The following is a 25440-nucleotide window of genomic DNA, read 5'->3' as shown; positions in this document are numbered from 1 at the left end:
TATTCATTCAGTAAATCGCTTTCACTTAGTTTTTGTTGCGCAATGCATGGCAATGGGCTACAAAATGATGCTGCTGCTGATGCTCATTGCCGATTTACTGATCTTAAGCGCAAGTACTCAAACACAACAACTACTCTTTACACATAAATCAAATTGGTTTTAAGTTTGATATTTGATTGAAATTGCTTGCAGGTCCATGGCTGGATCGTTTATAAAACGACGAAGATCGAGTGTTTCCCAAATGCACGTTATATACGAAACGCCACTTGCGGCATTAAGGCGGTCAATCGCTATCGTTCGCACACGAATATGGAGAGTGACATCGTGAATAAGCTGCGAAATGTGTCGGTAGGTGTGCTTTCTCATATCACATATACACTAACAACATTTTATTTTAAATGATTCTAGCTCAACCTGCAAATTTTCCTGCGCAACAGCGCCAATAAATTTAAGCCATTTCTCGTCAATGTCACCGCGAATTTGTGCAGCATTTTGGACAAGCGCAACTTTCCGGCTTACACCACAATTGTCATGAATATACTCAAGGAGGTGTCGAATGTGAATCACAGTTGTCCGTTCACGGTGAGTAAGAATTATATATCTATTATAATTTTACTTATATTTAGCACCCTCTCTCCACTCATCAACAGAAGCGTCTGATTGTCAAGAACCTCTATATGGATGAGAAATTTATGCCGATTGTGCCTCCGCTGGGTCTGTATAAGATTGATTTTAATTTTCTTGAGGGTTATCCCTATGATGATGTAGGCACCGTTATTCTCTATATACAAGTGACTGATGTGAAAGAGTTTAAATTACGTACAAAAGCGCCGAAGGTGCAAGGGCATTGAAGATTAGCTGTATTTTTTCAGAGGAAATAAACTAACTTTCCGAGGAAATAAACTGGTTGCTTAATACATGATAGATGAAATTTAATGAAAGGTAGGGCTGGTACTGGTAGTGAAAAATGAGTAGGATAGTACTGTATATATATGGCCAGAACCAGACAAGTTCTCTCACAAGAACGTTTGAGTGGTGATAAGTGATTCATTGTAAATTTTTTGATCGACCAAAAATATCCTGAAAACACATCAAAATAACGAGGTTGTAAAATCTCGAAACCCCATAATGCCGAAACATAAAATTCGGGATCGGTTTTTCAAATGTAGAAATGATTACAATCTTTGAGTCTCTTTTTTCAACAAATATCCATCAAACCTTCAAATCTCGAAACAGAGTATCCGGGATTTCATATGTAGAATCAAGTTTATCCAATAAAGTTTTTGGACTATTTTTATACTCTCGCAACAAAAGTTGCTAAAGAGTGTATAATAGTTTTGTCCAAATAACGGTTCTTTGTAAGTCCTAAAACTAAACGAGTAAGATATAAGAAATATATACCAAAGTGATCAGGGAGGCGAGTAAAGTTTGAATCCGGATGTCTAATATTAAGCTATGAAAGAAATTTGGTACAAAGGTTTGCTCTAAGAAGGGGCATATTCCAATGTAATTTTTTTTTGGAAAGTGGGCGTGGCCTTGCCCCTTACTACGTTTTTTATACATATCTCGTAAACTATTAAAGCTATATCATCGACTCAGGAGTAGTTTTTTTAGTATTTTCCTTAGTCCAAAAATGGAGGAAATGGGATTATAACCACGCCCTCCCATACAAAGGTTATGTTGAAAACTACTAAAAATACTTTAATTCAGTAAGAAAAACCAATAGAAACATTAAATTTCATTATAAAGAAGGTAAAGAAGAGCTGCACTCAAAATAGTATACAAAATTTTAAATGGGCGTGGTTCCGCCCACTTATGGGTCAAAAATCATATCTCCGAAACTACCCGTCCAATTTCAATGAAATTCGGTTTGTAATATTTTGCATCCCTATGATATGTTGTTAAAATTGGCCAAATCGGTTCAGAACTTTCAAGACGATCTGAATCGTTTAATTTACAATATTTGAAGTAAGCACTAGTGAAGATATCGAAACAGAACTTTGCACAAATACTACATTTATAGTGTGGCATCGCCCTTCTGAAAATCGTCGAAATCGAATCATAAATTTTGAAGGCCCCATATATCAAACTTGAGGACCTCAGTGCTTCTAATTTTTTTTAACCGATAGGTTAAAATAGGTAAGTCTCTCAGATATTTTGAAGAAATTCGGAGGGAATATCTTTCTTTTAATAATATGTCTCCGTGACTAAAATATTTAAAATTAGGTCATAACTTCACCTAACTCCCATATACCTAATAACGGGTGATTTTTTTGAGGTTAGGATTTTCATGCATTAGTATTTGACAGATCACGTGGGATTTCAGACATGGTGTCAAAGAGAAAGATGCTCAGTATGCTTTGACATTTCATCATGAATAGACTTACTAACGAGCAACGCTTGCAAATCATTGAATTTTATTACCAAAATCAGTGTTCGGTTCGAAATGTGTAAATCCGCTTTTTTATCGACAAATTTTGTTCAGCGATGAGGCTCATTTCTGGTTGAATGGCTACGTAAATAAGCAAAATTGCCGCATTTGGGGTGAAGAGCAACCAGAAGCCGTTCAAGAACTGCCCATGCATCCCGAAAAATGCACTGTTTGGTGTGGTTTGTACGCTGGTGGAATCATTGGACCGTATTTTTTCAAAGATGCTGTTGGACGCAACGTTACGGTGAATGGCGATCGCTATCGTTCGATGCTAACAAACTTTTTGTTGCCAAAAATGGAAGAACTGAACTTGGTTGACATGTGGTTTCAACAAGATGGCGCTACATGCCACACAGCTCGCGATTCTATGGCCATTTTGAGGGAAAACTTCGGAGAACAATTCATCTCAAGAAATGGACCCGTAAGTTGGCCACCAAGATCATGCGATTTAACGCCTTTAGACTATTTTTTGTGGGGCTACGTCAAGTCTAAAGTCTACAGAAATAAGCCAGCAACTATTCCAGCTTTGGAAGACAACATTTCCGAAGAAATTCGGGCTATTCCGGCCGAAATGCTCGAAAAAGTTGCCCAAAATTGGACTTTCCGAATGGACCACCTAAGACGCAGCCGCGGTCAACATTTAAATGAAATTATCTTCAAAAAGTAAATGTCATGAACCAATCTAACGTTTCAAATAAAGAACCGATGAGATTTTGCAAATTTTATGCGTTTTTTTTTTTTAAAAAGTTATCAAGCTCTTAAAAAATCACCCTTTATTAGGGTTTCCGACTTTCAATGCATAATGACGAATATGTGGGTCAAATTGTTTGTTATATTAATAAAATTAAATAAATAAATTGCGAGAGTATAAAATGTTCGGTTACACTCGAACTTAGCCCTTCCTTACTTGTTCAATGAAATACTCGCATAATACCAGAAAATCTGGGCTTTCACTCTGAATTTGGTGATTTCGATTATTCTGGAAAACCTCAGAATCATAAAAATACATTTAAAGCTATGCATAGAGATAATTAAAGTGCATAGAGGCGTAAACAATAGTAGTCATTAAAGCATAACTAAGCGACATATTTAATGCGAAATTAATTAAAATTAAATTAAAACCATATTATTTGGCAATAATTTGCAATAAAATTTCATTTTCATTTTATACATATTTCCTGTTATATTTCAAAAATTTCCGCAATAGATTTTATTAAGTTCACACAGCGTTGCATTTGGAAATAACAATAAGAATAACGGCATGCCATTCTTGCGAATAAATGCTGAAAATGTTTTTCAAAAATTTCTATGTTGATTGTTGTTGTTTGCAAATGGACAATTGTGTACTGGAATATGTGTTCACTTGTTTATTTGCTGGCAAAATTGTTTATGTGTTTGTAAATGGTAAAAATAGAAATGTTTAAATTGGCTGTTACTAGAAAGGCGAGTCAATAATAGATTTATGCAGTGTGCGATTGGCGTGTTATGTGCGAGTATTTGTTGAAAAAAATAGATTAGAAGATTTATTTGTGAACACCTTTCCATATATAAAAGTCCGAATTTTATGTTTTGGGTTTTCAAGATTTCGGGATTTTATAATTTTGGAATTGTGTTCTGTTTTTGGAAAAATAGACTATAATATTTTGCTGTAAGAATTTTTTTTATATGAAACCCGATTCCGATCCCGAATTTTGAGTTTAGGGATTTTGAAATTTAAGGATTTTACAACTTGGGGATTTTGGTGTACTTTCGGCAAAATAAACTATAAACCTTTGATAAATGTAATGGTTTACAACTTTGCTTCCGGCGTTTTTTTTTGTATAAAAACGGTTGTCGATGTCGATGAGCCTCGACGAGCAAATGTCGAGAATTCGGCTCAAAAAGTGTCATTTTCAGTTAAGAATAAGTTTGGGATGCAAACAGATCTCTACAAATATTTTGTTGGCTTAATGTTGAAATACTCTACTCGACTTGCACTCCTGCTCTCTGAGAGCACTCATCAGCATCTCGGTATAAGGGAACTGTGGAACGGCATCTCAAACTCACTGCGTACCGCTGCAGCCGAAACAATTGGTTTTGGGCAACGACAAAAAACAAGCTGGTACGATGAGGAGTGCCGTCTCGCAGCGGAGAGAAAACAGACTGCCTACCTCGCAACGTTGCAAACGACCACAACACGTGCGGGATGGGATAGATACCGAGAGCTGAAGAGGGAAGCGAGACGCATCTGCAGACAAAAAAAGAAAGAGGCCGAAATGCGTGAGTACGAAGAGCTTGAGAAGCTGGCAGACAGAGGGAATGCTCGAAAATTTTATGAAAAAATGAAGCGACTTAACGAAGGTTTCAAGACCGGAGCATCCTCATGTAGAGACCAAGGTGGTAATCTTGTAACCGATGTCCAGGGCATACTGGGATTATGGAGGGAACACTTCTCCGACCTGCTGAATGGCAGTGAGAGTACAACACCAGGAGATGGCGAACCCGATCCCCCAATCGATGACGATGGAACAGATGTTCCATTACCCGACCATGAAGAAATTCGAATAGCAATTACCCGCTTGAAGAACAACAAAGCAGCGGGGGCCGATAGATTACCGGCAGAACTATTCAAATACGGCGGCGAAGAACTGATAAGGTGCATGCATCAGCTTCTTTGCAGAATATGGTCGGAAGAAAGCATGCCTGACGATTGGAATCTCAGTGTGCTCTGCCCAATCCATAAAAAGGGAGATCCCACAATCTGCGCCAATTACCGTGGGATCAGCCTCCTAAATATCGCATACAAGGTTCTATCGAGCGTACCGTGTTAAAGACTAAAGCCCACCGTCAACAAACTGATTGGACCTTATCAGTGTGGCTTTAGACCTGGAAAATCGACAACTGACCAGATATTCACCATGCGCCAAATCTTGGAAAAGACCCGAGAAAAGAGGATCGACACACACCACCTTTTTGTCGATTTTAAAGCTGCTTTCGACAGCACGAAAAGGAGTTGCCTTTACGCCGCGATGTCTGAATTTGGTATCCCCGCAAAACTAATACGGTTGTGTAAATTGACGTTGAGCAACACCAAAAGCTCCGTCATGATTGGGAAGGACCTCTCCGAGCCGTTCGATACCAAACGAGGTTTCAGACAAGGTGACTCACTATCGTGCGACTTCTTTAACCTGATGCTGGAAAAAATTATAAGAGCTGCAGAGCTAAACCGAGAAGGTACAATCTTCTACAAGAGTGTACAGCTCCTGGCGTACGCCGATGATATTGATATCATCGGAAGCAACAACCGCGCCGTTAGTTCTGCTTTTTCCCGCATGGATAAGGAGGCGAAGCGAATGGGTCTGGAGGTGAATGAGGATAAGACGAAATATCTCCTGTCATCAAGCAAACAGTCAGCGCACTCGCGTCTTGGCTCCCACGTCACTGTTGACAGTCATAACTTTGAAGTTGTAGATAATTTCGTATACCTGGGAACCAGTATCAACAACACCAACAATGTCAGCCTCGAAATCCAGCGCAGAACACTCTTGCCAACAGGTGCTACTTTGGACTAAGTAGGTAATTGAACAGTAAAGTCCTCTCTCGACGAACCAAAATCAAGCTCTACAAGTCGCTTATCATTCTCGTCCTGCTGTACGGTGAAGAAGCTTGGACGATGTCAACATCAGATGAGACGACACTAGGAGTTTTCGAGAGGAAAATTTTGCGCAAGATATATGGTCCTCAGAAAATTGGCAACGGCGAATACCGCAGACGATGGAACGATGAGCTGTACGAGTTATAGGACGACATTGACATAGTTCAGCGAATAAAAAGACAGCGGCTACGCTGGCTAGGTCATGTTGTCCGAATGGACGACAACACACCAGCCCTGAAAGTGTTCGATGCAGTACCCGACGTAGGAAGCCGAGGAAGGGGAAGGCCTCCACTCCGTTGGAGGGACCAGGTGGAGAGCGACCTGGTTACACTTGGGATCTCCAACTGGCGCCGAACTGCGAAGGAGAGAGAGAGGTGGCGCACTATCGTCGATTCGGCTATAACCGGCTAAACGGTTGCAACGCCAATCACATACAATGTTGACACAAATGTCCAAGATCGATATAAAAGAAAAGGATTTAATCGACAGTGATTGACCCTTGAGACATCTATTGTAAAACGGTGGAAGCAAAGTTGTAAACCTAATTGTAAGATTTTTTTTTTATATTAAACCAGGCTTCCGTTTCGGTATTACAAGTTTTCTGGATTTCGGGATTTTACAAATTCGGTGTTTTTGTGTATTTTTCGAAAAAATAAACTAAACATGCTTGTTGTATGTATTTTACACATAGAATCCCGATTTCGAATTTCAAGATTCGGATTTAGAATATTTCGGGATTGTATAATTACGGGATTGTGGTATATTTTTAGCAAAACAATATGAGACATTTTTGTTATAAACTTTTTTACACATAACATCCCGATTTCGAATTTTGTATTTCGGGATTCTGAAAATTCGGGCTTTTGGAATTTTGAGATTGTGAAAATTACGGAGTTTGGTGTATTTTCAGCAAAATAGACGAGATATTTTAACATTTTCCTTTTTTACACATAAAATATCGATCCCGAATTTTAAGTATCGGGATTCCGAGATTTCGGGATTTAACAATTTCTGAATCTTAACGGGTTTTCGGTATTAGGTTTCAAAAAATCAATTTTGTATAGGACTGTTTTTAAAATATATTTGCTTGCTAAAATTTATGTACAAGTAAACAGAAGCTCTGAGGTTAATATGTACTAAATCTGCTGAGCTTTGTTGTAGACTTTTATTACCGCATTTCTTATAGCAATTTTTAGAATTGAAAAACTCGGAATTTGGTTAACGAACTTTGTATAAAATTTTTAGCATCGTTAAATCTGAAAGGCATTCAAATCTCGTCATTCCCAACCTCAATCATTTTAGCGAAATCACTTAAATATTTAAATAGTTCACTAATACACACCAATAGGATGCTAGTGGAGTTGTAAGCATACGTTGCCCACATTCAAATGCCAATAAATATAAGTATTGGTGAGTGCATCATGGCGTATAAGTAACATTAAGTGCCGCTTCATGTAAAAGCGTTAACACAACAACAACAAGCGAAAACAACAACAAATTAATAGCAAAGCAAAAAATGGACAAAAAATCGGATTAACACATAAAACGTTATGCTTGATAAAACAATTACAACAACAGTGACGACACACAATTTCCCGATAAATAAAACAATAAAATCACATAAAAGCGAAAATCGCTGGAAAAAAATATATTGAAATAAAAAATAAAAAGTGATTTCACATGCATGTGTGTGTTTGTTGTTGTTGTGTGCGAAAAATCTGTGCGCGCCATTTGGCAGCAAGCGAGTGAGCATTCAGCGAGCGAAATTTAACGCAGCGTGAAGTGGCCAATAGCTGGGCAAGCTGCCTCACTGGCTAACTGACTGGCTGGTTGCTAGAAGCTGCTGGCTGCTCGCTGCTGTGTGGCATGCGGCAAATTTATGGGATTAGCCGCAGTCAAGTGGAAATTTACATCTTTATTTGGCAAGCGCACGCTTGGCGACTTTGTTGCCAATGTCACTTTGCAAGCTTTAACGATTGTGTGTCTCTGTGTGTGTGTGCTTTCATATATTTTGTTTTGCTCATGCTATGTTCAATAAACCAATTTTATTTGTGTGTGATAAAATCAATTGCCGCCAACGGCAAACCACAATTGCGCATATATATTGCAATAGAAATCAAATTTAGAACTAACAAAAATCCTTTTTGGCTGTAGTATTCAATGTTATGCAACGGTATATTTTTGAAATGTGAAATATATAAAATTCGAAAAAAAAATATAAAATTCAAAATAAAATACTTTGACAAAAAATGAAATAATTTCGAAATACATACACACACACATACATATATAATTATATATATATATGTGGCAGCAATTAGTTGCTTATGCTTTTTACCTTTACAATATGTTGTAAGTTCGATGTTTTGGCAATAAATTGTGTTAGTGGCTGGTTGATTGCTCACAATGAATATATATTGCTGTTGTTGTTGTTGCAGTCTTTCTCAATATTTACTACAGATATACGTGTCGATGAAGTTAATTAATATTTTGAATTTGTAAAAAATCGACGTACAGGCGATATGCCATGAAATTTGAATTGAAAGAAAGTGAAAAAAAATTGAAATTGAATTGAATTGAATATATTAATAAACTATAAGTTATAAGGAGAGAAGTTGTCGCCCTTAGGTTAGGTTAGGTAGAGTGGCTGCCAAACGGCGCACCTAGGCCTTTGGGAGGCCCATTGTGATACCACTGGGACTGAGATCCCTCACACTATCGAGTCGTCATTAAACCACCCTGTGGTCCTAATGAAGTGAAAAAGTTCACACAGTTTGACATTAGTTACTTCGCCCACATCCTCGAGAAAACCGCGTCCAATAGTTGCGATTACTTTTTTTTTTATTTTTAGTGCCGATTTCGCCGCCTGTTGCTTACAGAATATGTCTATAGGCAGTACGTGCAGAATAGCCTCTAACGCCTGGCTCGGCGTTGTTCTGAGAGCTCCCCTGATACATGTACATGCCGCTCTTTGTAGACTACCCATGCTCTTTACTGCGTACTTCTTGTCGATTATTGGCCACCAGACCAATATACCGTATGTCATAATCGGCCTTACCACAGCTGTGTAGAGCCAATGCGATATGCGGGGTGTTAGCCCCCATTTTGGTCCGACCATCCTTTTACAGGTGTATAAGGCCAAAGCTGCCTTCTTTACCCTTCCTGTCTAAATTAGTCCCAGATAGCTTGCTTTCTCACTTATTGTTAGTGATGTGTCATTTATTGAGGGTGGTGTGAACTCCGGGATCTTGTGTTTCCTAGTAAACAGCACTATCTCAGTTTTACTTGCGTTCAGACTTAATCCACAAGATTTAGCCCATCGATTTAACTTATTTAACCTTGTTAGAATAAGGTCCGCGAGGATACTTGGGAATTTTCCTCTAATTGAAACCGCCACATCATCAGCGTAGGCCACAGCATGTACACCCCCCTTCTCTAGATGTAACAACATACTGTTCATTGTTAAGATCCATAGAAGGGGGGATAGCACGCCTCCTTGGGGTGTACCCCTTTGCACAGATCTGCACATCGTTGAAACCCCCAGTGTTGAAGTTATGAACCTGCATAGAAGCATCTGTTCTATAAGCTTCGTGAGTGATTCCGACACATGCAGATCTTTAAGCGCGCTGATAATGGCCTTAGGCTGGATGTTGTTAAAAGCTCCCTCTATATCCAGGAAGTTAATGAGAGCGTATTCCTTTACCTCCAGGGCCCTTTCAATCTCTGTCACCACAGAATTTAAATCTGTTTCCGTGGATTTTCCTTTGGAGTACGCATGTTGCGAAACTGCTAACCTTTCTGGAGATAGTCTGCTTCTTATGTTAATTTCTATTAGTCTTTCCAACGTTTTCAGTAGAAATGAGGAAAGACTGATTGGTCTAAAGTCCTTTGGACTGCTGTGAGAGCTTTTGCCCGCTTTAGGTATGTATATTACCTTCACTTTCCTCCATAGAGAAGGAATAAAGTTCAATCGGAGAGTCCCTTCGAGAATGGTTGTTAACCAATCCATTACGTAGCTTATCGATTTTTGTAATTGAGCCGGGAATATGCCGTCGGGTCCCGGTGATTTAAACGGCTTGAAGCTATTAACAGCCCATCTTATCTTATCCTCTGATATTAAGTCGGCCATATTAGGATCTGGCTCAATTTCAGTATCAAATGTATATTCCGCGGTGAAGCTATCTGAGCTGCCCGGGAAGTGAGTATCCATCAGTAATTTTAGGGTTTCCTCACTGGATTCCGTCCAGCTTTGGTCCGGCTTTTGAAGGTACCCAATATTATGTGCAGATTTCGCTATTACTTTTCTTAGCCGAGACGCTTCTGCCGTGGTATCGATTTCTTCACAAAAGGATTTCCACAAATTACGTTTAGATTTCCTGATTTCCTTTTTGTATGACCCCAGAAGGCTGTGGTAGCGGTCCCATTCCTGTTGTTCTTGGGATAGTTTTGCCCTTAACTAATCATATAAATTTATCCATTAATATCCACCATAAGGTGAGAGAATGTCAGGTATTTCATTTAAGAAATACATTGATATCAGACTAAAGTGCTCATCGGAATCGGAAGAAGCAAGAAAATATACTGATATAGCTCTAAGGTAGTAGAGGTGACTTATTTCTTAAATGTCTAGTAGGCTAATGCTTTTATAATTGGCATGGCGTGAGTGCCTTAAGGCAGTAGTCTGCTTTACAGGCTTTAAAAATTCGATTATTTTGTTCTGTTTTAAATTTCTTCCAAAACTATCCAAGAATATGTCTTTAAAATTCCAGAGGCCAATTCGACATATTTTCGAAGCTAGAGCAGTTTTAGTGGCCCATCGTCGAGCAGGTGCGAATGCTCAGGCAGACCTTTAAAGCGCGTTTTCTCGAGTTTTCATTTTCACAAGTGTTAGAAAACGGTACCGGCGATAGCAAAAAGAATATATGTCCGATCGAAAAAAACCAAAGAGATCTAGCTTCAGTATTAAATTATCTTCTATTTGAATTAATCGATTTACATGTGCAAACTCCAGGCGCTCCAGAAAAATGCTTAAGCCTTAAATATAGTACACTATCGTCTTAAAATTCCGTTTACCGCAATCATTTCCTTCCTTTCAAAAAAAAAAATTGCTAAAAAAACGCTTTTTTTTCGGAATACTCAAATCTGCTTCACATAGATTATAACTATTTAAAGATACAAAATAAAACCAAATCTGTGTAGAAAAAGTCATCGAAGAGAGAAGTTAAGATGAATTTAAGTAATTTTTTGAAATTGGTTTCACACGGCTTCAAAATAATCTACAATATCTCTAGAATATTGTCGTAAAACTTCAAGTTGCACGCTACAAGGTAACTGCGCTGTCACTGTGGGGGGTCTCCCACACCAAGTTACCCATGATAACTCGCTCATGTGCATTACCAAATGATGAAATAATCCTTAGTGTACCGCAAGTTTCACGAAATGTGGTAAAAAATCGATATGTAAACCTTTCTAGAAACACCTTTTTTTTTTATGGAAAATATTTTCATTTGTATCTAATGAAGCGTATCTAAAAAGAAAGAAAATAATTTGTTTTTTTTTTACTGTTTGTACATAAAACTTTATGCGAAGTAAATAAATAATACTGTGAATAAATCTATATTTTACAGCTTTTCGAAAAATCGTATGTTTTGATGAAAAATTATATAACTCGAATTTTTTTTATGGATTTGGTGGATTATGGTGTTTCGAGTTAGAGAAAATCAACAGTACATGTATTTTGCCCAGCCGCAGTTTATTAAATCTTCAGAGTTTTATGATTAATCTAGGCCCAGATATTTAAATTTTTTGTTCGTAATTTGACAATTTATTAAATTTATACTAAAATTTTGATTGTTAAATATTTGGAGTTTATACAATAGGCTCATACTCTTGAGGTTACTCATACGCCCTGTACAACACCAAACACTTTGTATGCGCACAAATTTAGCTCTGCAACTGCTGTCTGTGCACTGCTGCATTGCCGCAAGGCCAACTATTCACAGCATGGCTGTGCGCAGCAGCCGGCTGCTATGCGTGAGTGTTGCCATATTCTACTAATTTGTCAAATTGCCGCAACGGCGCTGCTTTGTTATCGCGCCGCGCGCAATTAAATAGCAAAAAATTCGGTAAAAAAGCAAAAAAAAAAAATTAAATAGATGCGAAATGCAACGCAGTGGCAAATAATCACCGCCGCATTTGTAGGCCTCTTTTGTGTGAGGGTGTGTGTGTGTTGCTGTTGCGGTAAAGTTTTTGCCACAAACTTGCTGGCTTTGCATACGCCACAGGGGCACAAGTGGCGGGCGACAGGCGGAAGGAGGCGAACGGTGTAGGCGTGACCGTGGCGCATAAATGTTTGGGTGGATTCACACAAAGGCTTACACTTAATGCGGCAAAGATAAGAAATTCGCAGCGCCTTTTAATTACATTCGCATTTTCTTTGCCAGAACAAAGTAGTTAACGTTGTTGTTGTTGTACTTGCTCTTGTTGTTGTGGGTGTGTGTAGCGCTGTGGTGTGTGTGGAGTGAAGTGTCTTCGGCAAACTCTGCATTTTAGTCACGTATTTCATTTTAATTTCCACATTTTTTGTTGCTTTTAATTGTGCTAGTTGCTGCTGTTGTTGTGGTTGTTGTTGTTGTTGGTGGTTTTTAAATATCCTCGGCAGTCAGTAGTGCATTTAAATTTATGCTGCGCAGTTGTGCAAGTGTGTGGCGGTAGGAGTTCATGTGCTGCGTTTTTTTGCTCACCGTCTGCGATAAGAAGGTAAATAAACACTGAAAATGTGCTTTTATAAAAAATTATCTACCCGTTATTCGCTATTGGTTGGAAGGTATGAGTGTCTTGCGTTTTAGTATGAGAGCCATGTATGTAAATAAACTCACATTTAATACTTAAGCATATGAATCAAATGTGCATACATATGTATATGTATGAAAGTGAACGGTTGAAAATTTAACTAGTTAGTAACGCTTAGTTCAACTTGAGCGCCACTAGTTCCGACGGTAACTAGTATGACACTAGTTGTTGAACGAAATAATCGTAATTTTAATTTTGAATGAGGTTGCCAACTAATTGCAAATATTTTAAATCAAGGAAGTCTTGCTGGCACTAGTACTGATGGTTGCGAAATATTTTTTTTACTAAATTTCAATTACGTTCATAAAATATTTGCAAGTATAAGCAGTAAAAAAACATTTTTTAAGTAGGCTTGCCAATTGTCTATGAAATTTTTAAATAAATAAAGTATTTTTGATCAAATAACATTACCTACTATTTTGCCCATTATAAATTAAATTTTCAAGTAAGTTTGTCCTTTAGTTATATAAAAACAATATTAAGTCTAAAGCATGAAATTCTCAAAATTTATTTGATAGGGTTGCCGTATTTAATAAGGGTTAATATGGAATAGAAAAATTGTTATTGTAAACAAATGTAAACAAAATATATTACACATGGGTTACCATTAAACAAAAATATTTATAGATTTATAGAAATAGATTTTTCAAAAATTCTATGTTAGGGTTGCCACCCAACCAATTACAAATTTTTATTAACAAACATAATTATAAACATCAAAAAATTGGGAACACCAAAAGTAACTTATATACTATATGTATGTATATACGTTGAAAGAATTTTCATATAATTCAATATTTCAACAAGTAGGAAGTTAAGGGAGGGGTCTGGGTTTCAAATTTCGAAAAAATCGATTTTTTTTGTTTTATCTTATTGTTTAACAGTTCAAGAGTATGTCCTCAAAATTTTAATCCGATCTAAGCAATATTCTTGAAGTTATTTTTTTTTAACATTAAGGGTGTTTCCCACCCTGAAAATGGCGGAAATTTTAGTCGAAAATAACGGTTCACACTTCAGATGGCCGCCAAAAATTTTTAAATAAAAATAATAATAATCAAAGAACGTTGGGGGGAAGATTTGTTTAAAATTTAACTAAATTTTTTTGGTTTTTCATTTTCGGATAATTTCCGGCCGAGTTACAGTGAACACCGCAAATTGTCACCTGTCACGGGCTAATGGTTTAATATTTTTGCATGAAAAATTTACAGAACATAGTCAAAACTATGCTCAATAATGTATAGAAGGTTTGAATAAAATTGCTTAAACGATATTTGAGATAAAAAATCACAAAAAAAGTGTTTTTTTGAGCTGAAACCCAGACCAATATCTTAAGACAGCGAGTATTACGAGTAAATTAAAACAATTATTTGTTTACAAAAATGCTAGAGTTACCATTTTACATTCTATTACACAGCGATAACTAGTCCTTTGCCAGTTCATTACATTTAACATTTACGCTATCTGGTACATCCAACCCCAAATAAATAGTGTGTGTATGCACATTGCGACGCACTTCATGCCTTAATCGCATGTAATTAGCGAAATTTCACTAAAATGTTAAACGAGGCACGAGCATTCAAGTGCAGCATAACAGCAGCAACAACAACAACAGCAACAAAATGTACAACATGTATGTTCAGTGAACTAGTCACTGGTGACATGTTGCTGTGGTTATTGTTGCTGCAATTACTCGTGTTGCTACTTTGCGCATTTTACCCTTGGGCATTGGGGCTTGCCTTTGCGCCAGTCGTTGGTCCATGGTCCACATATAACCTCTGGACAGTCTTTAGTGTCGTGGCTACTCTTAGTTGACGTTCTCTTGTTGTTGATGCATATTTACCGTTTTGTTACTTCGCTTCTTTATATTAATAGCCGCTACCGCTGTTTTTGTTGTTGTTTTGCGACAACAATGTCCTCTTGTGCTTATCAGCTGGTAATGTGGCAATTATTAAGTGTCTTTAGACTTATCAAACGCAACGCGATACTTTATGAAATAAAGAAAAAAAAAATAAAATAAAATAAAATAAAATAAAATAAAGCAAAATAAAATAAAATAAAGCAAAATAAAATAAAATAAAATAAAATAAAATAAAATAAAATAAAATAAAATAAAATAAAATAAAATAAAATAAAATAAAGCAAAATAAAATAAAATAAAATAAAATAAAATAAAATAAAATAAAATAAAATAAAATAAAATAAAATAAAATAAAATAAAATAAAATAAAATAAAATAAAATAAAATAAAATAAAATAAAATAAAATAAAATAAAATAAAATAAAGCAAAATAAAATAAAATAAAATAAAATAAAATAAAATAAAATAAAATAAAATAAAATAAAATAAAATAAAATAAAATAAAATAAAATAAAATAAAATAAAATAAAATAAAATAAAATAAAATAAAATAAAATAAAATAAAATAAAATAAAATAAAATAAAATAAAATAAAATAAAATAAAATAAAATAAAATAAAATAAAATAAAATAAAATAAAATAAAATAAAATAAAATAAAATAAAATAAAATAAAATAAAATAAAATAAAATAAAATAAAATAAAATAAAATAAAATAAAATAAAATAAAATAAAATAAAATAAAATAAAATAAAATAAAATAAAATAAAATAAAATAAAATAAAATAAAATAAAATAAAATAAAATAAAATAAAATAAAATAAAGCAAAATAAAATAAAATAAAATAAATTAAAATAAAATAAAATAAAACAAAGCACACCCATAAAAGTCCTAAACCCACTCCCCCCAATTTCAAAGGCCTGTCGTGCTATCACTAATCTTCTACACAAAACTCCAGATATTTCAACCGCCTCATCTTATTAAGAATGTCTTCAGTTGTTGCTTTTGTTGCCTTCTTGCTGCTTCTCTACTTTCCATCCACAATATTTATTGTAATTTCTCGGCCGAAAATCTCTTATTGTTGTTGTGAAAAATCATTTGCAATACTTGCCTCTCGTGTGCGTGCTCAAAATGCTTTTCTTCAACCAGCTTTTTGCTGTTTCACTTGTCTCTGGCATTATTTGTCTTTTGTTTTTGTGCTTCGTCTTCATCTTGCGAACGTTGTTTTTTTGGACGCGACATAATGCAATTAAATATAATTGCAAGTCCAATTTAATTTAATTATGTCATTGAAGGAAGAGGAAGTTATGATTTTCCACTTTTATTTTGATTCACTGCCAATTAGGTGAAGTGGCGATTTTGGTGGCAGGAAAAAATAATATCTTTTTGACTTCCTTTTTCATAGTAATTGTCATAATTGTATGTATATAAGTCATTATTTGACTTAGTTTGACTGTCACAACAAATTTTCTAAATCCGCCACAATAAAAAACATATGAAAGAAATTAGTTTGAGCTAAAAATTAAAAAGAGAAGAGTTTAAGTTGTTGAGGTAGCACAGTGAGTACTTCAAAGGGTAAGTGGAAAAGTTTTGCAGTTTACATATAAACACACCCACATATACAAAAGTACATTAGTTTGCCATCGAAGTCATCTGCTGACGTCAGTGGAGGATGTACTGATTTTTGCTCTTGCATATTTCTTCCATTTTACATATATTTATACAAACATACATGTACATATGTGTAAATAAAACAAATTGAACTACATCAAGTAATAATAAGTAGTAACATCTTGAAAAGTTTTGACATCCATGAGAGTTGCAGCAATTCCTTTGTGCAACTTGGCAAACGGTAAGTGTGCTTACATGAAAAACTTGCTTCATTCATATTTAGCTTAAGGAGTTTACGTTAAGAAATGACAAAACAAGTATTGTTTAATTGGAATATAAAGGAAGATTAAAAGTTTTAGTTGCCCATAAGCAGTGTCACGCGTAAAAAGATTGTCGTAAATGTTGCATAATAAAAAGTTAAAAGTGGAAGGAAAATTGGAATTCATGTTTAATATAATTATGCAGTTGCGTGAAACCGGAAATAATAATGGTTGTTGATATATAAGATATTTTATTTAGTTTAATTTTAATCTCAATCTCAATCTCAATCTCAATCTCAATTTTAACCCCAATTTTAACCCCAATTTAAATCTTAATTTTAATTCAACTTCAATCTCAATTTAATTTTAATCTCAACTTCAATTTCAATTTCAACTTCAACTTCAACTCCACTTCAACTTCAACTTGAACTTCACTTCAACTTCAACTTCAACTTCAACTTCAATTTCAACCTCAACTTCAACTTCAACTTCAACTACAACTTCAACTTCAACTTCAATTTCAACTTCAACGTTAAGTTCAACTTCAACTTCAACTTCAACTTCAAATTCAGCTTCAACTTCAACTTCAACTTCAATTCCAATTTCAACTTCAAACTCAACTTCAACTTCAACTTCAACTTCAACTTCAACTTCAACTTCAACTTCAACTTCAACTACAACTTCAACTTCAACTTCAATTTCAATCTCAACTTCAACTTCAACTTCAATCTCAACTTCAACTTCAACTTAAATTTCAATTTCAACTTCAACTTCAACCTAAAGCTCAATCTGAATCTCAACTAAAATACGAATAATAAAATTAAGCACCTTCTAAATTTATTTTGTTCAGATTGTGGCAACTTTCAAACCTTCTATTTCATGCAGTTAAAATCCATCCATTTCATTTATTACTAACGGGATATTTGGTTAACAAAAATATTTAGAATCTTCTCTTGTGTTTTGTTGCCAAAAACATCCACTCTTTGTGGCCATCTATTTACGCAACCACATTGTTTTTGCTATTTTTGTTGTTTGCGTTATTTCTGCTAAACGAGAAGAATCTTTGTAGCCAGCCAACTTTGGTTACGTTAAAATTTATTGTTTTCGTTAAGTCGAGTTTTTCGGTCAACATATTTGATAAATATGTGCTTTTGTGTTGGCCATTTGTTTGCTGTTGCTTACACGCATCCAAAACATCCGTTATGTGACACACTCACCACTACAACAACGGACAGTAACTGCAATTTCGAAATAAGTTTTCGAGCAATTTAATCATTTTTAAAGCTTTTACTTCTTGCATTGCACATTGTTTGTTTTCGGTTTCTGCTGCTGTTGTTGTTGTTGTTATTGCTGTTGTGCCAAGCACTTTGGCCAAAGTCAAAGGAATAGGAGATAAATATTTTATTTAATCACAGTTGTTTGTTGCTGACAAAAAAGGTAAACAGCCTGTTGTTGTTGTTTTTGTTGCGAGAATATGGAACGGTAAAATACAGCCGATCTTCTTTTATATATAGATATATGTAGGCATCGGCACTCAGCTATATAAATATATGCCATGCACTCGAGCATTCACTCTCAGATTCACCAATTCACTTTCGAACTCTAAGTCTTTGCCCACTTGCCACTTGTCCCGGTTCATTGCTTGCCCTGCCACTGCCACTGCAACTGCTGTTGCATGCCACATATTAAATGTACTCGAAGTACTTAGCTTTTGCTCCGCGCAGCCAAGCGTATAATATCCTGACAACACTTGAACTGAGGCTATTTCTAGTTCAAGCGACATTCCAAGCTAAGCAATTACTCTTGTTGTTGCTGTTGTTGTTAGTCATGCAATTGCCATGGCATATGTAGGCTATCAAATAGTTTCCATTGCAATGAACTTCATTGCCATCCGCAGGCTACAAGCAAGTAGTCTCAATATACATGTGATACATTGCTCTTGCATACACTCTCCCTCTTCTATACACTCTTTTCCTTTCCCACTCACTCCATCTCACTCACCTGCTGCCTGCCTGTTTGTCATGTTTACACATTTGGTTGCGTATACGCCATGTTGGCTGTACTCTGCTGTTTCTCGTAGATGAATCTTCTGGCACTTTTACACTTTCGAATTTGTTGTGCATGGCACTTTTTGTGCAGTTAATGCACATACGAGTGTATGCATTTAAATTTACTAAAAGTTGCCGTACGACAGCTTGTTTGCATTGCTTGCTTGCTCTGCAAAATATATACTTTAGCAGGCAGGCAAATTTTAGTTTTTTTGCATGCTTTTATTCAGTTTTATATTTGTATGCCAGTATGTGTGTGGTTTCATTGCAAAATTAACTTATAAATTCTTCTACTTTCTCACATGCTCTCTACTCTTGTTTGTTTGCTCGTTCTTTCAACTGATCACATCAATTAAAATAATTAAATATCGAAAAACAAATTTTAATTAAAAATGCAAATTGTCAAGCGTTTAAATTAGTTAGAAATTTTGTTACTTTTGAAATGTCCATAGAGAAATATGGGAACGTAAGATAAAACTGATAGTAATGATGCTTTTTAGTAAATTTTGAAGGAAAAATTAGCTTTATTAATACATCTCCTTTTGAGTCTTTTTGTCAACTGTTACTTGAGTTATACTCACTTTGTGCTAATTAATTTGACTCTTCCAAGATTCTTCAAGATTATTCAAGATGACATGTGATGTCTCCGATTTCCAGTTGATACAATTTCGTTCTCTTATGACTTTTCGTGCTAAATTTTTTGAAAATAAGTAACTGATATCATCTACAATTTCGAATATTTTAGCGTAAATTAACCCAAAACTCCTTTTTAAAACTATTTAATAGAGTTTAAGTATTTATCATCAAAGGTAATCGAATCATTTGGTTCTAGTCTTTAAAGTCAGAACTAATCTCCCAGTAGTTACCCTCTAAAGTAGTAACCACACAAAACACAAGGTCCTATTTGCACAACATATCATTGGGATCATATCACAAACCAAATTTCATTGATATTGGTCGAGTAGTTTCGGAGATAGGGTTTTTAACCCATAAGTGAGCAGAGCCACACCCATTTAAAATTTTGTATACCAATTTGGGTGGAGCTGTTCCGTACCATCTTTATAATGAAATTTAAGGTTTCTGGTGGTTTTCTTTACTGAATTAACCCACTTTTAGTAATTTTCAACATAACCTTAGTATGGGAGGTGGGAGTGGTTATAATCCAATTTCCTCCTTTTTTGGACTGAATAAGGAAATGCCGGAAAAAAACTGAAAGTTTTGTTGATATAGCTTTAGTATTTTACGAGATATGTTCAAAAAACTTAGTAGGGGGCGGGGCCACGTCCATTTCCCTAAAAAATTACATCCAAATATTATGTATGTAGGATAGCCCTTCAAATAAACGCACTTGGTTCAACTTTATAATTAACACACACTTTATTTAAAATACATAAATGTTAAATGTTAAATGTTCATGTATAAACTGAATATGTGAAGTCCGTCCGTTTGACCGTCCTATATGTACGATGACTGTTTAACGACTGTGTTCTTGTCCTGTTTGTTAAGTTGGTCGTGCCCTATCAGTGCTGCCTATTGTCATAGGTCAGTGTTGCCCTTTTGTAAGTGAGGTGAGTGTGCGTACGTATTAATAGGTGTGTCCACTACGTGTTGTCCTGTCACCGCTTCCCACATGTATATATGGATCGCTATGAGGGATCTTTTGTACCAAATTTTATTTCCATAGCTTTATTTAATTATTTTGATATTCATTTTCGAATAGTGCTTAAAGAGATAGTTTGTTAGTGAGCTGAATGGTTGCTTGATTAACTTTAAGTGCTTACAGCAGATTAAGAACTTTATAATCTAGTATACATTCACTTCGAGCCTTCCGAAACGGAAAGTTGTTCACATCTCATTGAAAATAGAAAATCAAAGCATAGTTCATTAGTGGATAGACAAACGATTTTTGATTTTTGGATCCTTTGGAAAAGTTTGAAATTATCCACCAAATTAGTGATAATAAAATATTTGATTTTAAATTTATGATATTTTATTGATATTACTCACATACATTGCTCTCTTCGAAAGGAAGTTTCTCCTTCTAGAATCCAATTAATACTCATATAAGTTCGAGAAGAATCTTCTTTATGTATAGAATTGAATTATGAATAGAATATGTTTGTATCCATTGAGTAGGAAAGAGTTCAACTAGCTGATACAACTTTAACTCTCCGAGCCTTCTTAGTAAAATTTTGTATACCGTATAACTCTACCATTTGAGCAAAAGACACTTAAAACATTGCTATTAAAGGTATTGAGAAACGCAATAGTTTCAGTTTCAGTTTTGTGACGCGTCAGCCAACCAAAAGTAGAGCACCACAAATAAATACTAAATAAATGCATAGCAAAGCGAATATAACCGTACTTGCCGCACAGGGCCAAAGACAGGCGTTAGTGAAGCCTAACAGCTGCGCTGAGGCGTCCGCAATACAATAAATTCCTACTCAATATAATATACACACGCACACACATTTCAACACCATCATTTGGCCACACGTTTCATTCATATTCGCATATGAATATTAAGCATAGACAAGTGTCGAATAGTCTTCGAACTGAGCTCCATTTATGTTGTGTGCTCGTGTGCACTTGTGTGCTGTCCAAAAATGGCCACCGCCATATGTGCCGACTAACCGTTTACGACGATGAAAGCGCACTTAACGGCTCGCCAGAGGCGTGTGGGCTCTCATCAATGCTTCAATGCTCAATGCTCATCAGCGGCGGCATAAAATTGAGCAGCAGAAAATTGAATTTTTATGAGTAGAAATTGCCAAAAAATTGCCGCCCCACACACCCTCTCTAGATACACACACATTATACAATATAACTATATAGTAGAAAGGAGTCACACAGACGGCTAGTGGCCATAAAAGCGAAATGAGTTTTCCTCAAGTGTGAATAGGCATATTCATTATTGGCTATTTAGGCGTGCAAAAGTGGCGCAAATATGAGACTATTTCTCGGACCATAGTTCTTGTACGTCTATTTATTTATATTTTTTTTCTGTTTTTATGTGCGCAAATTTTGTCAATTGCTTGAGAGCGTGACGACTGTAGGGGGGGCAGAAGTGTTGGAAATTTAGTTTATTGCTTGGTAGTGCCGTTAGTTCTGGGTCTAATTTATTAAATTAGCTCTCGGTGGTGCGGCAACAGCTGCGACTGAGTGTCTGCGAAAAGGGTATTTTTGTTATCTAATACATACACAGATATTATTCAATAGGTTATGTATACTATTGCTTGAAGAAAGCCAAATTTATACTTTTGTTTAATTTATTGTTTTTCTAGTTGGGGCTATTCTGATTTCATGTAAACCTTTGTTTTGCTCTATAATAGATATAACTCAAAACTCTTTATTTTTTATGTGTTTTGCTCTACAGATTCTACTCTACTACAAATACCCACAGAGGTTCAATAATACCTTTTAGGTGGGACTTAATTCTATAACTTTTTGTTTTTCTGTTATTGAGTTAGCTAACAAAGTCACACTATAAATTTAGCGAAGCTTCACATCTTAAACTTTGATATTAAATTTTTTCTTTAAAAATAGTCGATTTATATATCTGAAAGAGTAATTCTCCAAATTCCAAGAGAGAATATTTGTAGGCCCACAACTGGTAAAGGATAAGATAAAGGTAAGGATGAATGATTAGGAAAAATTCACTTCAAAATATTTTATGAACGTAATTCAAAATTTTCTAGGAAACCATAAATCGGTGAATTACAAAGCCTCAATAAATGAACTTATAATTTCCTATAAAGTTTTAGGGTGTAATATGACCTTAAAACTAAATATGTCGCATTCTCATCTGGATTTCTTTCTGGTTGGGTGCTGTGATTTTCATTAATGGATAAGCGCTATCAAGGGAAATGGAGTGCAGATAATTTTAGGAGACTTAAAAGAGACTTCAAAAGCCAAATTTTCGCGACAATATTTAATATGTTTTTTTTCCATATTAAACAATAATTTCTCTAAAATCAACAAGAAAACCTGACGTCTAATTTTTCTTCATTCTCATATTATTGCTTAGTAGCTCTAGTACATTGAAAATTTTAAATGAGTTTGCATGTGTCAAAAAGAGTTAAAATTTTGTTGACCAGTGTTAATAATCAAATATCGATTTTTGACTGTAAAAAATAATAATTTAAGTAGTATATAAGTGCCGTTCTAATTAAATGCCGTTTAAATATTAGTAAATTAAAACGGCTTTTAAAAATGTATTATGTATCAGAAGGTGGATTTAATCTAATTTTAACAACTTTCAGCGAACTCTAAATTGGTGTGCTATCTTTCATATCATTTAAATATTGAATTATTTAACATTTATTAAGTTTGAGTTGATGAGATACCGATACAATGTGCCGTAATAGTGACAAACACACATAGAAATTCATTTTACATTATCTTGGAATGTCAATTGGTTGTTTATCTAGACGCCATAAGTGCGAGACGTGCGAGAAATGTATTGAGATAAAAGTTGGTGAACCCTATATAAACGCCTAATATAAACGTAATATTTATCAAGTAATATTATTTTCACAATTGGATCAAAATCTGAAAAAATTGCCCTAAATTTAGTCTGCGATTTCAGACACACATATCGGCATGTAATTCAATGAAGAGTATTCAAATAACTGTGGTTATTAAAAGTTAATTAGTACTCATTATCATCATTCTATGTCTCGTAGATGAAGTCGACATGCGTGCGTGGTTATTTGAAATCCCATGTACTTTTATTATTAACCCAAAGATCTTTCTTGAAAATTCTTCGAGTGTAAATCTCGTATTTTTGGAAAAATTTAGTGTTTTCGAAACAAAGAAAGCTATCATTTGTAAGTCATCGTATCTTTAATCTTCTTTTTTAAAGAAGTTTTTAAGAAAATTATTTCTTAGTTTGCCAAAAATATCTTCAGACCATAGATAAAGTGTTTGAATATTCTAAAATAAATTTTTGATAAAGTTTTATATCAACTTCAGCGTCAAGAGCTGATTTGGTTTGAGTTATTAAGGCACAAGTTCAGTGTTCTCCTATTCACACGATTTCGAATCGAAGCCATGCACCACCCTCATAATCTACATCGAACATTAGATATTAATGAGCAATTGAAATTATATGAACGTGTGCTGATTACCGCAATTTTCAGTACCATTTAACTACCAATGCGTAAAGCTGTTCCCTTGAAATCCACTCGGAACAATTAATCAAAAAAATGTAATTCCCACATTCAGTATTGCTCTACAAACTCTCTGCAAAAGTATGAATCATGGCAATGTTGCTGCTGAATTTGAAAATAATGACGGTGTTTGTAATTTGCATAACGGTTTGTATAGCGAGATATATTGCTTAGTCGTGGAATGTCGTAATAACTAACTTCTATGGTTGTCGTTGATAAGGAATCTTGAGTAGTCGCAATCGCTTATAAATTCTTTCGATTTCATTGTCAAAGTACTAAAATTAGAAATGTTTCTTGAGGGCAGATATTTCGGTTAACAATTAATTTTTGATGACTGAGATAACTCCTTTATTCGTCACAGTCGCGGCAGTCACTTGTCCGAAATCTTTATAATAAAGCTAAATTCTTGGCGATAACCTTAAAAACCAAATGTTCTAAAAAAATATATATTATTTTACCTAGTTCGTTTACTCAACGATCATCTATAAGACCTTAAGTATCGAATGCAAATATAACCCGGAAATACTAACAAACGTCACTTGTCAATTAAAACCAATCAATTGGCAGAAATCGGTTTGCATATGGGATGCTGATATTCCACATTCACTGAAAAATATATCGGTAAGTCGAAATATTATATTCTTATTGGAACTGTTATAAAACCAATTTGTTTTCGTGAAATTTGCAGATACATTTACAGTTATTTAAGATATATGGTGCCAATAATTTTTTACCGTTTCTTATAAATACAACCCTAAATATGTGTGACGTACTTAGCAAACGTAGTTTTTCCGTTTACGGTAAAATATTGTTTACTATTTTGAAAGAGACGTCGAATATAAATCACCAATGTCCTCATGAGGTGAGCTTGTTTTACCGCTAATCTTATGAATCTTACTCTCTGAATTTTCTCTCAACAGGAACACCTCAGTCTTTACAATCTTTATGTGGACGCACGTTTAGTTCCAGTCACTCTACCACTTGGTATTTACAAGGCCGTAGTACGCTTTCTGGAAGGTTATCCCCAGGTATTTATCGGCACGACGGTATTAAATCTTGAGGCCATGGAGAAACGTGAAAGGCGTGGAAAAGTGAATAAAAATTAACTGAGTGCAATGCGCAAACAATTTTGTAATTAGTTGGCAATTCTTATTTAAAATATTTGTAAATATTTTGGTTGGATTTGTAAACTGTGTAGTTGCCTACTTGCTTACTGCAAGAATTCGTTTACCATTTTTTTATTTTATTAAAATTTGAAATAAAATTCTTCAGCAAGTGGCAACTCCCTTACAAATACCATATATTTCTATGAAACCATTTTGAATATTATAGTAAGTCTCAACTGCTGAGTGTGACTTCTTTATTTTTTTATGAATATCAAAATTAGTACTCCGTTACTGTGAAAAGTGGATTTTTAAGAAAAAGTTGCCACCTATCTAAAAAATAAAATTAAAAGTATAACATATTGCAAAAATTCTCTGGGAGTCAAATGTATTGTGTATATTCATGCAATTGAATTTTACTATTACCAAGTTCTAACAATTTGTTTTACAATTGTCTCTGGAATCCTGATG

The 25440-nt window shown here is 34.8% G+C and overlaps 1 protein-coding gene across 1 annotated transcript; it reads left to right on the top strand.

Annotated features, from left to right (window-relative positions):
- The first annotated feature begins 64 nt into the window (after positions 1 to 64).
- On the top strand, positions 65 to 25061 carry LOC105211853 (uncharacterized). Its single transcript, XM_054231811.1, has 7 exons — positions 65 to 109; positions 193 to 348; positions 409 to 582; positions 627 to 836; positions 24329 to 24487; positions 24555 to 24728; positions 24787 to 25061. Exons 1-7 carry the CDS (start codon positions 65 to 67, stop codon positions 24970 to 24972), a joined length of 1104 nt encoding a protein of 367 aa, XP_054087786.1. The 3' UTR covers positions 24973 to 25061.
- The last annotated feature ends 379 nt before the right edge of the window (positions 25062 to 25440 follow it).

The sequence above is a fragment of the Zeugodacus cucurbitae genome, chromosome 5 (genome assembly GCF_028554725.1).
Source record: "Zeugodacus cucurbitae isolate PBARC_wt_2022May chromosome 5, idZeuCucr1.2, whole genome shotgun sequence".
Classification (NCBI taxonomy): Eukaryota; Metazoa; Arthropoda; class Insecta; order Diptera; family Tephritidae; genus Zeugodacus; species Zeugodacus cucurbitae.
Note: the sequence above shows the minus strand (reverse complement) of the source record. Positions and strands in the feature narration are given on the sequence as shown.